At 44.2% G+C, this 17,685-nt stretch overlaps 1 protein-coding gene across 5 annotated transcripts in view; it reads left to right on the top strand.

Moving 5' to 3' along the window:
* The window catches only part of ANO1 (anoctamin 1), a 231,002-nt gene that overhangs the window by 88,170 nt on the left and 125,147 nt on the right, over nucleotides 1-17,685 (top strand). The window contains exon 1 of one of the 5 annotated variants that reach the window (XM_040328145.1): nucleotides 8,917-9,208. The exons of the other annotated variants lie outside the window; for them this stretch is intronic. Coding sequence (XP_040184079.1) covers nucleotides 9,119-9,208 — 90 coding nt within the window. The 5' untranslated portion in view covers nucleotides 8,917-9,118. Of the gene's footprint in view, nucleotides 1-8,916; nucleotides 9,209-17,685 lie in introns of those variants that run through there. 5 annotated transcript variants of the gene reach the window in all.

Genomic DNA, 17,685 nt, shown 5'->3' with positions numbered 1-17,685 from the left:
GAAACGTACGTCGAGGCGCACACTGGTCACGCTTATACACGCTACTTCTGGGTCTGTGGTTGGTGGAGGTGGAACGCACACCAACACACACGGAGATACACGGAGACCTGCTCTCTTTGATCGATATAATATGCAGTAGCCTCAGTGCCGGGACTTGGGCACCGGATCAAGTAAGGAGCCATTTGGCTGTCCTTTTGCTTTTATATATTTTAAATAAAACGGTATTATACTATTGCGGCATTTCTCTTTTATATTCGGTGGGATGTGAGATCTGTTGTCTGGAATACTGTCGCTGATTGGATTCTCCTTGTCTGCAAAAACCATTTTACCTTGTGTAAAACAAGCCCATTTGACCTCTTTTTAGTTAAAGGGTCCAATAGTGTTGGTAAGGAGCCAATTTATTTATTCACGTCGGGTGAATGTCCTATGTTTGGTGAAGGCTTCACTGTCTACCTGTCTACTCAAGATATCTGCTTTCTTCATGCAATCATTATATATATTACTAAGGACTTTGTGATCACGAATTCCTTTCTTTTGCACAATATTGGATATTGTATTTCTATATATATATATATCTTATATGGACTTTATTTATATCAACATTGAACATTTTTTTGATATTATTATTTATTTATGCACTGTTTAATTAAGCGCCCCTTTCCCTCACTTTTCTTCCACAAACTACCAATACCACAGCGCTCTCAGAAGATCAAACCAAATATAGTCAAATATTATTCAGTGCAATAAATGTCTAAACACAAGTATGTCAATATAAAGTAAACAGTCCCATGTGTTCAAAAGTCCATCATAAACTGTATTCTTCCATTATAAAGTGCTTCATTAGGCAAGTAAAGTGTTTTCCCTGTCCATATAAACTTCTTGGTGTTACACACCATATGTCCCGCCCAACGAGTTTCGCCAACCAAGCAGGCATCTTCAGGAGCAGGGACCCCTCCTCCGTGAAGACGCCTGATTGGTTGGTGAAATGTGCTGGACAGAATATCCGGTGACGTCATTTCTAGTCTATGGAATGCAGGCCGGCGGTTTTACATCTTTTTACAAGCTTTTCATGTGAGTGTATTTTAGTATGTACATATATTTTAATAAAAAACGATACTGCACTATGTGGGTTTCCCCTTTTTGTCCCCTTATCTAACATTGGAGGTACACAAGTATTAAGGAGGAATATGAGAACATTGGGAGAGGAGAACTAAGGAGGAGAGGCTGAACCTTGCTGCCAGAATACCCAGGAGGGTTGTTCCCTAGAAGCATGCAATGACTTGTGCTGAACAAGCATAAAGTCCACTTGATCCGGTGAGTGTGTGGAAGCACAGTATTGCATGGAGCACTTTGTGGCGCACTAAGGCGTTTATATGGGCACGGAGCACTTTATAATGGAAGGATACACTTTGTGATGGACTTTTGAACATACGGAACTGTTTGTTTTATATTTGCATATTTGTATTGAGACAATCATTGCACTGAATAATATTTGACTATGTTTGGTTTGATATTATGACAGCGCTGTGATAGAGGTAGATTAGATTAGAAAGCATTGGCTGTTATATTGTAGAGAACTGCTAAAAACATCATTGTAATGTGACCTCCATAGTTTAAAGAGGAACTGCAGCCTGCTCCCATAATTTGTAATAAAAACATCTTTGCCATTCCGAAGCTTCCCTCAAACCACTTTGTATATTATTTTATATATTTAGGACCAGATTCACTTACAAAATCTTTGCGGCAGGGGAACGTATCCGATTTACGTTACGCCTCCGCAACTTAGACGGGCAAGTGCTGTATTCTCAAAGCCGTAAGTTGCAGCGGCGTAGCGTAAATCGGCCGGCGTAAGCCCGCCTAATTCAAATTTGGATCAGGGGGGCGTGTTTTATGTAAATGTACTGTGACCCGACGTGATTGACGTTTTTCCCGAACGGCGCATGCGCCGTGCGTGGAATTTCCCAGTGTGCATTGCTCCAAAGTACGCCACAAGGACGTCATTGGTTTCGACGTGAACGGAAATGACGTCCAGCCCCATTCACGGACGACTTACGCAAACAACGTAACTTTTTAAAATTTTGACGCGGGAACGACGGCCATACTTAACATTGGTACGCCGCACTTACGCCACCATATAACAGGGGTAACTATACGCCGGGAAAAGCCTAACGTGAACGGCGTAAATGTACTGCGTCGGCCAGGCGTACGTTCGTGAATTCGCGTATCTAGCTAATTTGCATACTCAACGCGGAATTTGACGGAAGCGCCACCTAGCGGCCAGCGTAAATATGCAGTTACGATACGACGGTGTAACACAGTTACACCAGTCGGATATACGGGAAATCTATGCGTAACTGATTCTAAGAATCAGGCGCATAGATACGACCGCGCAACTTAGAGATACGACGGCGTATCTGGAGATACGCCATCGTATCTCGTTTGAGAATCTGGCCCATACTGTTTTTCTGTACTTGCCAAATATGCTGCAGAAATCTCCCTCCACTGAACCTGACTGCAACCATTTAACTGTGAAAGGACTTTATATCATCATACACCATACTTCAAGAGACCTGGAAGGCTAGTACCTCTAATAGGACAGCATCCCCCGAAGCCCGAAATATGGGCGAAACATGTTGGGAACTCCATTCTACAGTGCTGTATCCATTAAATTGTATTGAAACGTGCTTTCCAATTGTTTTTTAAAAAATTTTTATTCTGTCTTTCAATAAAACTTTTTATACCATATTTTGAGATCACTGGACCTTATTCTGCACCTTATTAAATTCCTCTATATCTACCTATTTTAACTGTGGGCAGCTGAAGCTGCTGCCTGTTTAATTCTTGGATTTACACAGAGGCACACCTCCAGATCTGCAGCTCTCATTGGCCCTCTTATGACTCATCTCCCCTCCATTCCTGGCAAACTCTCACGAGAATGGGAGAGAGAGCTGTGCATGATGTCATAAGCCTAGGCTTTTGACCAGACAAGAAACAGGAAGTGGGCTGTATAAGGTATTTACTTGCAGAAAAAATACCGTATTTATCGGGGTATTGCGCGCTCCGGCCTATAGCGCGCACCCCTAAAGTGGACCCGACATTCCTGTAAAAAAAGATTTTTGTACTTACAGTTTTGGTGTCTTGCGCAGCGTCCATCGGCGGCCTCGTCGGGTCCGGCGTCTGTCTGCGGCTTCGGGTGTCCTCTTCGTCGGGTCCGGCGTCCTTCTGCGGCGTCCTCCCCGCTCGATCCCTGCTTTCCCACGCCGAGTTTGAATACTGCGCCGGCATATACCGATCGCATTACACTCGTGTATAGTTGGAACAGGCTCGGCTACTCTCGCGCTCACGTCCTGTACGTCCAGGACGTGAGCGCGAGAGGAGCCGAGCCTGCCCGACTATACACGAGTGTACTGCGCTCGGTATATGCCGGCGCAGTATTCAAACTCGGCGCGGGAAAGCGGGGATCGCGTATATCGTGCACGCACAATTTTGCCCTGATTTTCAGGGCAAAAAAGTGCGCGGTATACGCCGATAAATACGGTAATTGTTTTACTATCCAAAGTTAAAACAACAAGGGCAGAAGATTTAATAGATGGAAAGATGAAAAAATTACTGAAGGTCTGCTTTAAAGCAGAAAAAAGTACTCTTATCCCATACCCCATGTCAAGAAGTACTATGCATTCCAAATAGTCGAGCACCCCAAGTAACTTCACAAGAGATCCTGTTATCTTCTTCTTATTCTTCATCTTCTTCTTATTATTATTATTTTATTTTTATTTTTTTACTAGCTGCAGAGTTTGGAATGAAAATCCCATCAGCGCTCAATATATCTTCTGTTTTCTCTTTCCAATTGTAACTCTGTTTTCTAAAGACGCAATGTTTTTTGTCTGTAGTCGCACTACATCCCCTTAATGTAATGTGACTTGTTCTTGGTATGAGCCATACATAAAGAATTTATTAAAAAATATTGTAAGAACCTCATAAAACAGTTTTATACGCTTCCTTTGCATCCTGTCTGAATCCGTCATCTACTTATCATATGGTATATTTTTCCCTAACCAGTCCGGCTCGCCAGTGTGCGTGCGTTTTAGCACGAGGATTCACATATTTTATATATATTTGCATTTTTTGCTAGTGAATAAACCCCCTAAAATATGTGTGCCTGTGATATATAATGCATTAAATCTGAATTCAGAAATAACGCAGAAATAAAGGAAAAAAAAGAATGCAGCTCTGTAATCATTACATGCAACACAATTTATTAAAAAAAATGTAATTAACCACTTAAGACCCGGACCAAAATGCAGGTAAAGGACCCGGCCAGTTTTTGCGATTCGGCACTGTGTCGCTTTAACTGACATTGCGCGGTCGTGCGACGTGGCTCCCAAACAAAATTGGCGTCCTTTTTTTCCCACAAATAGAGCTTTCTTTTGGTGGTATTTGATCACCTCTGTGGTTTTTATTTTTTGCGCTATAAACAAAAATAGAGCGACAATTTTGAAAAAAATTCAATATTTTTTCCTTTTTTCTATAATAAATATCCCCCAAAAATATATAAAAAAAACGTTTTTTTCCTCAGTTTAGGCCGATACGTATTCTTCTACCTATTTTTGGTAAAAAAAATCGCAATAAGCGTTTATCGATTGGTTTGCGCAAAATGTATAGTGTTTACGAAATAGGGGATAGTTTTATTGCATTTTTATAAAAAAAATATGTTTTACTACTAATGGCGGCGATCAGAGATGTTTTTCGTGACCGCGACATTATAGCGGACACATCGGACAATTTTGACACATTTTTAGGACCATTGTCATTTTCACAGCGAAAAATGCTATAAAAATGCATTGTTTACTGTGAAAATGGCAATTGCAGTTTGGGAGTTAACCACAGGGGGCGCTGAAGGAGTTAAGTGTGACCTCATATGTGTTTCTAACTGTAGGGGGCGGGGCTGGACGTGTGACATCATTGATCGTGTTTCCCTATATCAAGGAAAAACACGATCAATGACAGCACCACAGTGAAGAAAGGGGAAGGTGTGTTTACACACAGCTCTCCCTGTTCTTCAGCTCCGGGGACCGATCGCGGGACTACAGCTTGGGACCGGGTCGCGAAACCCATGGCTGGGCACTTAAAGAGGACGTACAGGTACGTGCTTGTGCCCAGTCGTGCCATTCTGCCGACGTATATGCTCGAAATGTCATGCTCAAAATTACTTTGACGCATGCGCGGTAGCTTCCTCGGCATAGGTAGGGTGTAGCAAGGTGGCGGCAACAAATGTGACGAGCGCATGCTCGTCGTAGTCGATGACGTCACCGCGTTCGTGCCATTCAAAAGAACGGCGGTTCTTTTGAATGGAGTGTGTGTACACTCGGCCAGCAAGAGTATTTTGCAATGAATCTCGTCAGGAAAAACAACGTATTTTTCCTGACGAGATTCTGGGCCGTGTGCACAGGGCTTAACAGAGAGATACATTTATCACTGTGCTGCTTCTTCACTGTTCAGTCACAGGCTGAGGATGGGTGCATGACAACAGAAGAAATGGCTAAATGATGCTAGACATCCTTCAACCCAGAAGACTAGGGGTGGAAAATAAGTACTGCAGGGACAGCCCCTACTAAAAGGTGAGTATTGCCGCAAAACAGTTTTTTTAAATATATATTTTAATGGAATGTTTTTTTTTTTTCTTTGTTGTTATGCTTTAAACTATAGGGTACTGGTGCTTAGCAGTTTTATACATGTCTAAAATATTTTTATTATTATCGTTTTCCTGATTATTTAAAACATACTTTAGTGCAATACAGGAATTGTAGTTCACCAAGACATCGACTTGCGCGATAGATTCATAGTTCAGACACATACACATATAAGGCAAGGTTATGCTGGTATTTTGACATGCTTTGCTTTTGTTAACACAAGAAAACTATGCAAAATGTACATTTTTTTTCTGACTTTGTATATCTGACTTGGCAATTCCAGCAGTATGGGGGCTGAAGGGATTAGGCCATTTTAATCATAAAAATGTTAAAGTGGAAATCATTTTTCTCGTATCAACATGAACTATTTTATAACTTTATGCTGCTAGCATTAGTATATAGATAGTAATGCCCCGTACACACCATCACTTTATGTGATGAAAAAAAACGACATTTTCTGTGAAGTAAAAAACTATGTTTTTGAAACTTCAATTTTCAAAGACGAAGTTGCCTACACACCATCGTTTTCTCACAATGTTCTAGCAAAGCGAGGTTACGTTCTCACCACTTTTTTCCATTGAAGCTCGCTTCATAACTAGCTTCTGGGCATGCGCGGGTGTAAAAACGTCGTTTTAAACGACGTTTTTTGCTACACACGGTCAATTTCTGTGAAGTAAAAAACGACGTTTTGAAAAACGACACATAAAATTGAAGCATGCTTCAATTTTTTTTTGTCGTTTTTCAGAAGACATAAAACGACGTTTTCCCCCACACACGATCATTTAAAGTGACGTTTTTAAAAAACGTCGTTTTTTTTCATCACATAAAGTGATGGTGTGTACGCGGCATAAGGCATAGGACATGTCTGGCCAGCCTAAAGTCTCGTACACACAATCGGATTTTCCGACTGGAATTGTGCGATGGCAGGATGTTGTCGGATAATCCGACCGTTTTGTACGCTCCATTGGACAATTGTAGTCGGAATTTCCGACAACAAATGTGGGATAGCATGCTTTAAAATTTTCCGACAACAAATGTGTGTTGCCGAATTATCTGATCGTGTGTATACAAGTCCGTCGGAAAAAAATCCAAAGTACAAACACGCATGCCAAGAAGCAATGCTCACCACAACAATAGCAGAAGTTGCCCAAAGGGTGGCGATAAAGAGCTGAAAAAAAAAGGGGATTCGTATGTGTTGGCCAACAATTCTTTGCCATTTGTATGCAATACAAGTTCACGGCCAATGCCCTTTGGAAAAAAGTCTGATCGTGTGAAGGAGGCTAAAGGCTCGTTTCACACCTAAGCAGTTCGCTTTTTTAACCACAATTTTGCCGCGATTTGCGTTTTGCATTTTTAATGCTTTTTTTCTTTGTAGCGCTACCCCCGAAGGAGCCGCTGGTTGATTTGGGACCAGACTACCAAATTACCCTGGCAGTGTCTAGGGGTGTAACTGTGAGGCCTAGTACACACGAGAGGATTTATCCGCGGATACGGTCCAACGGACCGTTTCCGCGGATAAATCCTCTCGAGGATTTCCGCGGATTTGGATCCGATGGAGTGTACTCACCATAGGATCGAAATCCACGCCGAAATCCCATCGCGAGGAAGTCGGCACTGTGCTGCGCTAATCACAGGCAGTGAGACATTGTCCCGATGCGCGGCTGCAGAGATCGGGAAATCCGGAGCTCATCCTTAGTATGAACCAGGTCTTTAGACTACGGTGACCAGACATTCCTGGTTTCAGGGGACAGTCCCCGGACCAAGGCTGTCCCCGTTTTTGTCCCCGGATTGGATTTGAACAGGGGCTGGGGCAATTTCAAAGAGTGCAGAATATATATTTTTTTACCCCCGCTCCGCCGCTCCTACTAGCTTAGGGAGGTGTATTTTTTCCATTATTCAGTTTCGGGTGCATGCCCATCCAGCTCCGCTCGCATGTTCTTCTGCCTTGGCTCAAGTCCCGGCCAGCCGCCTGCCTGCTTATCTCCTTGCCTTCCCTGGCAGAGTGATCTTCCTCCGCTCCCCACCCAGTAGTAGCCTGGGCCCGGAGTGTGAGACTTGACAGTGGCGACGGTGGCTAGAAAGTCGCTGATTGCCGCCATTACTAGTAAAAAAAAAAATATGTCCCCGGATTTTATTTAAAAAATCTGGCCACCTTACTTTAGACCCCATACACACTATTAGATTTTCTGCAGATTTTTGTCTTCAGATTTACCAAGCGTCCATGATTTCAAAGCCGCGCCGTCTTCTCAGCGTGTCCTGTGATTGGCGGAACACACATTTTCCCAGTAGCGCCTCTGTTCTGTGTTTCGCCAATCACGGATGCCTTCTCATCTCGTCCGAGGATGAGAAGGCATCCGTGATTGGCGGAACACAGAACAGAGGTGCTGCTGGGAAGATTTGTGTTCCGCCAATCACAGGACACGCTGAGAAGACGGCGCGGCTTTGAAATCATGAACGATCGCAGCTGCACGGAGACCGTACCCGGCGTATAAGACGACCCCCGACTTTGGATGCATTTTTTTGCATCCAAAAAGTCGTCTTATACGCCGGAAAATACAGTAATATGAGGTCAAATCTTAAGAGTTTTAATTTGTATGCAATCAGGCAGGCCCCTGCACTACATGTTTTTTGGTAAATTTGAAGACAAAAAATCTGCAGAATGTCTAAGGGCTCTTTCACACGGAGCGGATCCGTATTGATCCGCTCCGTTAGCCCGTTTGGCTCAGTGGGGATTCCTCCGTAAATCCCCGCTGAGCTGTCGGCGGACAGGGCGGTCCTCGCACACAGTGCAGAGACCGCCCTGTCTCTCCTCCACTCTCCCCTATGGGGAATCGGATGAATACGGACCGTGTGTCCGTATTCACCCGATCCGTTCCGCCGGTCGGAAGAAAAATAGGGTTTTCTTCCGTCCGCAAAAGCGGATCTTTGCGGACGCGGATGGTTGCGGACGTTAGCAGATGCATCATCCGCTAACGTCTGCAATCCCATAGGGATACATTACAAGTCCGTAAACGGACTGTTGTAACCGTTTGTCCGTACGTGTGAAAGGGCCCTAAAAGTGTGTAGGGGGGCTCAGACAGCCCATTCAAATGAATGCAACTCAGCCCCATACTGCTGCTTTTTCAGCATAGACTGGTAAATCTCCCCTGTGCTCCCAGGCTGACTCCAATTCCAGGTAACGATGATCTCTCTGGCTTTAGTGGTAACCTATGAGCAAGTTGATCATGTGATCAGCAGAATGATGGGTGTCATGGCTTCCTCTTGTCTTTGAGGAGAGACTTTGTAGGATTTGTGGATTCAGTGATAAGAGGATGATCTAGTGTCTCGGGATCATTGTGCTATTCTCATTGATTTTAGTGGGAGGTGTACAGCTACATTTAGAAATCTGGTTGCATTACCTGTAACTAGTGTCCAGCTTTCATTTTGAAATGGCCTCAACAGAAGTTGAACTATGTGTATACGAGTCTCCACTGCCACCCACCCCAACTAATCCACCCAAGAAGATTGGATTAGCACAAGTAAGTAATAATAAAATATATCGGTGCAGCATTAGACGAGGGTGTGATTTACCAAAGGCAAATCCGCTTTGCACTACAAGTACAAAGTGCACTTGAAATTGCACTGAAAGTGCAATACAAGTTCGCGGCCAATGCCCTTTGGAAAAGAGTGTGATCGTGTGTAGGAGGCTAAAGGCTTATTTCACACCTAAGCAGTTCGCTTTTTTACCGCAATTTTGCCACGATTTGCGTTTTTGCATTTTTAATGCTTATTTTCTTTTTTTGGGCCAACTTCTTGCTGGGCAGATAAAAAAATGCAAAACGCAAATCGCGGCAAAAACACATTACATGCTTTTCTGCAGCTTCTCCTGCAAATGAATGGAACCCCTTGGGGGACCCCCAGGTCATCAGTGCTAGTGTCCCAAGAAAAGTAAATTGAGGGGAAACCGTTCAATGGGAACGACCCAGAATTTGGGATTTTCTTTTACGTTCAATTAAAATGGTAAACCGGACAGACTGAATCTCCTTTCCGTGGGGGGGTGTTATAATCCATCTCCACTCTATCCAAAAAGAAAAAAAGTTTTGCCCTTAGGCCACATTCACACCTGAGCGTAGCGTTTTCGGTCATTTTGTTGCACGTATTAACACGTATTTGCGCGTTTGCATACAGCGTTGTCCGAAGTTTTTGAACTTCATCGTTTTTTATTTTAGCCAATAGGAATAAATGCTCATCTCTTTCATCATTTGTTGCTATGTTTGTAGATTTTTTTTTTTTATCTTCTTCCTGGGTGAATATTCTATTTCACAGAACAGATTAAAGCGACAAAACGCACGTAGAAATGCTCGTTGCCGCGCTAGTCGTTTCTATGGGAATACAAACGTGTTAAAACGTTCAAAAATGCCCAAATCAGCCCGATTAGCTTGAGCTTCAGGCGTTCGGCTTCAGGTGTTTTGGAGTGTAGATGTGAACCATCTCCATTGAGAATAATGGATTTTTTCCCCTCTAGCGTTTTATAGCTTCAGGCGACAAAACGCTCAGGTGTGAATGCAGCCTAAGGCTCGATTCACACCTATGCATGTTGCTTTTGAGCGTTTTTGTGGTGCTTGCTGCATTTTTTGACGTGCGATTTTACCAAGTTTTGCTTTTTTTATTTATTTTTTACCATCAATTTTTTTTTTTTTTACATTTCCTTTAACAACCAGCTATAAACAGGTAAAAACGCGGTACTTGCGTTTTGGATGCGGGTCCATTGAATTCTATTACATGCAAAACGCTGCTTTTTGCAGGAAAAAAGCCCCCGACCCTTTCCAAAAACGCAGAGGCACAAAAAAGCATTGTTGTGAACATGTTCGATAGGAAACCATGTTAAAAAATTTCCCTGCATTTCTGCAAAATGCATCAAAAAACGCATTAGTGTGAATGGAGCCTTGGTGGTATTTTAAGCTTCGCAGAGTAAAATACTGAGTGGCACAAATGAATGTTTAGGTTTCTTCCAAATGGCCTGATGTACATTAAAAAGAACCACATGTTTTGTGTCACCAGATAATGGCGGGGAGTGTGCTCCACACTTATAAATCAGCCCCCCCCCCCACTGTTCATTTTCCAGTCTTCTGGTTACCAAGATAGTGCAATAACTTTGGGACTTCATCACTTCAAAAACAGACACATTTTTAGCAGCACTGTTAAAAATAATTAAAAATGCAGCATAAAAAATGATTCTGATGAGTGGTAAAATGATTTGGTGGTGTTGTGTGGACATTGAAAGATCGCCTCCCTATTGGAGAAGGTGGTGGATGTCACGTGCTTGCATTTGGATGAGCTCTATTACAGAGGCTTTCTTACCTCTCTATCATTGTCAATACATTTTAGTTTGATATTTACTCTTTTATCTAGCCATATGGTTTAGCTATTATGATTTAGCATTTTTTTTTTTTTTCACCGGATGTACTCTCTAGATATGCACTTTTGATTTGTATTCGATCGCATTTATAATTTAATTTCTTAGGCTCTGCAAACATGCTATTCAACTGCTCTTTATAAAAGTGGTTCTGCTGCCTATGGGTCAGTACGGGTCCAAAGAACTGCTTTTGTAGCATCTATAGACTACTAAATTTGTAGTGTGATCTTGGGACCAGGGCCGATCCTAGGGTCACAGACGCCTGGGTGCAGAAATATTGCTGGCACTCCAACATGGACGTGGTCCATCTTACTAACTCCTCCCCTAAGAAGTCTTCATTAGTTTCCTCCATCAGAGCCGCCCCCAGCAGGTGTCCCCCATTAGAGACCCCCCCCAGCAGGTGTCCCCCATTAGAGACCCCCCCCCAGCAGGTGTCCCCCATTAGAGACCCCCCCCCAGCAGGTGTCCCCCATTAGAGACCCCCCCCCAGCAGGTGTCCCCCATTAGAGACCCCCCCCCAGCAGGTGTCCCCCATCAGAGACCCCCCCCCCAGCAGGTGTCCCCCATCAGAGACCCCCCCCCCCCAGCAGGTGTGCCCCATCAGAGACCCCCCCCCCAGCAGGTGTGCCCCATCAGGGCCCCCCCCAGGAGGTGTGCCCCATCAGAGCCCCCCCCAGCAGGTGTGCCCCATCAGGTGTCCCCATAGATCAGTACCTGTCCAATAGATCCCTGTAGCTCGGGCGTGCTGGGAGCAGAAGCACATTACAGGGGGCGGGGCATACGTGGCATATTTGGTTACTAGGAAGGTGGCACTCGGAGAGCATTTCTGGGAGTGCATGGGATGATTGGCAGCAGCTCCGGCCAACCCAGAAGCCTCTCATCACACCGCCTATGGGAGAAAAGCCGACACACGCAGAGACGGCGGGGCAGACAGGGGACTGCTCCACGCGCACCTGACAGAATTAGTTAGTGGAGCCTAGGCTCCGCTGCGGTACCCTACCCGGATTCTGGGGACAGCGGGAGGTATGCGCTCTTGTCAGTTGCCAGCTGAGAGAGCAAGCGGGATGGGGAACAGCAGCACCCGCTACATGCGCTCCACCTCTGGACACGGACAAGAAGGAGGGAGGGGAGCACTTTGGAGCTTCAGCGCCCCCTCCTCGGCGGCGCCTGGGTGGGGAGCATCCAGCGCACCCTGCCTAGGATCGGCCCTGCTTGGAACTGCAGAGTTGGTGCTCAGTGCCTTATCTTAAGGGGAATGCAAAAACATTTTGGGTTGCACTACAGCATTAAAGAGGCTAATCAGGTTTGATCCTATATAGCAAGTTAGCATTGCCCTTGGTGAATGGAAATAGACACTTTTATATCTACTGTGCTTGTGTTGAATGTTACCAATGTGTACATACCTGGTGTATTATGTTGCTTAAAGGGGTTGTAAAGGTTCATTTTTAATTTTCTAAATATGTTCCTTTAAGCGAGTGCATTGTTGGTTCACTTACCTTTTCCTTCGATTTTCCTTCTAAATGTTTTTTTTTTCTGTGTCTGAACTTCTCACTTCCTGTTCCCCCTCAGTAAGCTGTTCTGTCTGACTAACCCCCAGCCAGATGACGGGGGCAAGCTTACTGAGGAGAAACAGGAAGTGAGAAATTCAGACAAAGGAAAAAACATTTAAAAGGGAACTCAAAAGGAAAGGTAAGTGAACCAACAATGCACTAGCTTAAAGGAGCCTATTTAGAAGATAAAAAACAAACCTTTACAACCCCTTTAAGAGTGGTTCCTGGAGAATTTCTCCTTTGTGGTGGCAATATTAAGACCTTTAGCCTTGGTTCACATTGATGCGATTTGACATGTCAAATCGGTGACAATGGCAGCTTCCGAATTGGTGCCGCATTTTTCTGTACTACTAATTTTAGGGTGCGATTTCTATTGACATCTGTGCAGAAACCTGCACAGGTGTCTCTGAAATCGCCCCTGTAGTCGGTTCAACAAAACTCGCACAATTTCGTTCCGCTGTTAGTGTGGACCATGACTGAGACCCCATTTTTCACAGGCGGCAAAGTGGCGGTTGGTTGATTTGTCCTTTTACAGTCCCCCGGCTGCCCACTTAAAATCTATCCTGGCAGCTAAAGGGGTTCATAAACAATTCTACAGCTATGACAAATGTATGTTGAGTTTGACAGGCAGCACCATCTGTCAAACTCACCCAGTAGAGTCAGTGGGGCCATGCCACAACCGCAAGTCACATGCTTGAGACTGCTGCCCATGTAAATCAGCCCTTATAAAGGTATACTCCATGTTTCTGACTATGTTACACAAATATTTTAGGGTGTAACATAAAACATGATCACTTTTCCTAACACCCCACCCTCATTTGCCTGATTCTGTGTAGTACCCTCTAGTGTGCTACTGGTGTTTTGTGCAGGCAGATCTATGTTGTGCCTCATGGTTAACTTGTGATTCTGAAATTGGGTCAGGGTTTACTGCGGGTCAGGCTGGATGACTCACAGATGCAGGTCTCTGGTACCTCCCTCAGGTTCTGGAAGTTAGGAGAAACTTCTTTATTAGTGGGCAGAGGCCAGTAGATCTGATCTACATAATTGACGCTGGGTTCACACTGATGCCAGATGCTGCTTGCAGCGGGGGTCTGGTCCTCACTCCAGTGCAAGCCGCCAAGGAGATGTGTGAACTGGCTCCACAGAGAGCTGGTCACAATCTCCTGTCATGCAAATTGGATGCAGTGAAAACCGCATCCAATTTTCACTAGTGTGAACCCAGCCTACAAATACTGTAGCTGCTGACTATTAATATAAGGACACTTGCCTGTCCAGGGAGCCCGCAATGTCGGTCCAGGTTTTGGCGTCAGCATCCTTACTAAAGGAAACGAAGCCTTGCGGCTTCACAGCCTGTTTCCTACTGTGCATGTGTGAGTCACGCTGTGCTTCCTGAATGGTCCCGCTGTCTTCTGGAACCTTTGTGTCTCCCAGAAGGCAGTGGAGGGGAGAAGGAGGGGCCAGAGGTTTCGTAGATCACTGCACAACGATGCAGCGATTTTACATGGAAGTGGGTGTGTATACCTGGTTTTGACAGGCATCAGACCTACCCTGAAAGGTGGCAGCAGGGGAGGGTGTAAATAAGTGGAGCTTCCACTTATGGGTGGAATTCCACTTTAACCACTTGCCGCCCGCCAATGACAAATTGATGGCGGCAAAGTGGTTTCAATATCCTGAGTGGACGTCATATGACGCGCGGCGATCGTTGTTTCAGGGTGTCAGTCTAACACCCCGCGACACCGATCTAGGTAAAGAGGCTCTCACGGAGACTCTTTACCACGTGATCAGCCGTGTCCAATCACGGCTGATCACGATGTAAACAGGAAAAGCCGGTAATCGGCTTTTCCTCACTCGCGTCTGTCAGACGCGAGTGGAGGAGAGCCGATCGGCTGCTCCTGTGACGGGGGGGTTTGTGCTGATCGATTATCAGCACAGCCCCCCCCGAGGATGCCCACTGGACCACTAAGGATGCAAAAAAAACACAGGTATGCCACCCTAGATGACAATGACACAGGGATGACAATGACACAAAAAATGGATGCCAATCAGTGCCCGCAATGGATGCCAATCAGTGCCCACAATGGGCATCACTGATTGGCTGGCATTGTTTGGCACTGATTGGCATCCATTAGTACAACACATACGATAGTGCCCATCTATGCCTATCCGTGCCGCCTATCCGTGCCGCCTATCCGTGCCCATCTGTGCCGCATATTAGTGCCCATTAATGCCACCACATCAGTGCCACCTCATCTGTGGCCATCAGTGCCGCTTTATCATTGCCCATCAGTGCAATACTATCAGCACCCATCAGTGAAGGAGAAAACGTACTTATTTACAATGTTTTATAACAGAAAAAAAAAATACTTTTTTTTTCAAAATTTTCGGTAATTTTTATATATTTTTTTGCAGAAAATAAAAATCCCAGAGGTGATCAAATACCAGCAAAAGAAAGCTCTATTTGTGGGAACAAAATAATAAAACTTTAGTTTGGGTACAGTGTAGCACGACCGCGCAATTGTCATTCAAAGTGCAACAGCGCTGAAAGCTAAACATTGGTCTGGGCGGGAAGGTGTATAAGTGCCCTGTATGGAAGTGGTTAAATAAACATCTTAAATCGTATCTATGGTAAAAATTTAGAATCATCACATTAATTTCCACATTGCCTTTTAATTAATTCTTCCCTACTCCTTTTAATCTGAATGATCTTGAAGTTTGTAAACTTGCTTTGTGAAGATCCCAACAAAGGAATCGCTGCTTGCAGAGGCACTAAAGTCCCATGAGATATGTAGTTCCTAGAAATGAAAAGTAAACAGTGGTGGAGAATGCAGGAAGTTGTGGAAAGAGATGACCAGCAGACAGGCAGATAACATGAAAGCATAGCTCCCAACTGTCCCTGATTTGGAACAAAGTCCCTCTGTCCCTCTTTCCTCCTCATTTGTCTCTCATTTTGTTCTGATCTATAAAGTTGTATATAAAATGCACTTTTTATCTTTAAAAAGGTGTTTCCCAGTGCTTAACCTTTCATCCAAATTTATAAATTGCTTTTATTTATAAATTTTAAAAGCCGATAAAAAGCAATAGTAGCGGTAAAAAAAAGTCCATTGTGGATTTAATTGACCTTATTTTTTGGTTAAAGCTGGAGTTCACCCGAAAAAAAAAAAAAATTTTAACATTAGATTGATGCTCATTTTGTCTAGGGGAATCGGGTGTTTTTATTAAAATCGAAGCAGTACTTACCGTTTTAGAGAGCGATCTTCTCTGCCGCTTCCGGGTATGGGCTGCGGGACTGGGCGTTCCTATTTGATTGACAGTCTTCCAACGGTCGCATACATCGCGTCACGAGTAGCCGAAAGAAGCCGAACATCGGTGCGGCTCTATACGGCGCCTGCGCACCGACGTTCGGCTACTTTAGGAAAATCGTGACGCGATGTATGCGACTGTCGGAAGCCTGTCGATCAAATAGGAATGCCCAGTCCCGCAGCCCATACCCGGAAGCGGCGGAGAAGATCGCTCTCTAAAACGGTAAATACTGCTTCGATTTAAAAAAAAACACCCGATTCCCCTTGACAAAATGAGCCTCAATCTAATGTTAAAAATTAACTTTTTGGGTGAACCTCCACTTTAATTCTCCTAAGGAGGTGTGGCAGGGGCGTGTCCTATGCCTACATATATTTGCTAGTAGGTGTCCCTCATTCCTATGTCAAAATGTTGGGCGGTATGTGAAAGGAGATTAAATTGGATTGTTATTATTACGTCTTGTTTGTAATGCCATTACAATGCTGATGTTCTAAAATGAAAGTGTATGCTGTTACCATATAATTTCTTTAATGGGAGTGTTGACTGTCATTTTAAACAAGCTGCTCAGGCTTCTGTAGGCTCGTAACAAGCTTTAAGGTGTTACTAAACCCACAACAGTAAAATCAGTCTGTATATGCAGCATAGCATGCTTGTTATACTCACGGTGGAATGTAAGGGGTTAATCCTCTGCATTGTGTAAAAAGTCTGTTTTATCCTGTATGCCCAGATCCTCCTCTTCTTGCATTGTCTATCTGGGGAAGGCCAGCTAACACAGGCAGGATAGCCAACCTGCATGTGCTCAGTTGTGTATTTTATGCTGGAGAAAACACATGCTCAGTTTGGTCTCTATTGCTGGAGAGAACATTTCCTGGTTGATCAGAGATAGCCAGGTCACATGATATTAACATCACACATGTGGGGCGTGTATCCAGGCTGCAGTGGAAATCTCCTCCTACCTGCGCTAGAGAAACGGCACAGTTTATCACTGACTGTGGTATGCAGATCAGCCAAAAAGGAATACAGTGACAATATTTTAATGTAAAAAGATGATTTATAAGCTGTGTGTGGGCAGATAAAGTGTTACTAAACCTAGTAATAAGAAAATAGTTTAAGTAGTGCTGATGCCTGGTAGTAGCTTGTGTATAGCCAAAAAGTTTTTGTTTGCGATAGAGTGGAGAATGATAAAACCCATTGTCGGTTTATTTTTTGTTATCATTTGTGAAATTTTCTCTTCTTCCTGTCCCAGAGATGCATCAGTAAGTTAGAAAAAATCTTACCAATATGAGGGGAATTCCAGGTGTCCCTGTTAGAGGTTCAGCTCTATCCTCTTATTCTGGAGACCGCTCTAAAATGTTGGATTATCCCCTCACTTTCTTTACCAGTGACCATGGTCAGTAGAGACAGAGGGATGAATCTCCCTAAAGGGGAACCCTGCTCCAATCTAAGGGTCTACCCCTTCCCGGAAACATATTATTGCTGTTGGGAATGGGCACTGCTCTACTCTTAGGCTTCATTTCCATGGACGTTTTTGGACGTTTTTACAGCCACTTTTCTGAGCTTTTTTTGCAGCTTAAAAACGGCTCTCCATGTTAGTCTATGGCCTCATGCCCACTATGACGTTTTTGAGCTGCAAAAAAAAAACAGGACCAGTGCGTTTTGTAGCTCCGGCCTTAGAGCTGTAAAAACACCAGACGTTAAATGCGCAAAAACGCTACTGCGGCGTTTTTGAGCTCCAGCTCAAAAAAAAAAAAAC

Source organism: Rana temporaria, chromosome 11 (genome assembly GCF_905171775.1).
Source record: "Rana temporaria chromosome 11, aRanTem1.1, whole genome shotgun sequence".
Classification (NCBI taxonomy): domain Eukaryota; kingdom Metazoa; phylum Chordata; class Amphibia; order Anura; family Ranidae; genus Rana; species Rana temporaria.
The sequence above is the reverse complement of the archived record's forward strand: the minus strand, read 5'-3'. Positions and strand labels throughout refer to the sequence as shown.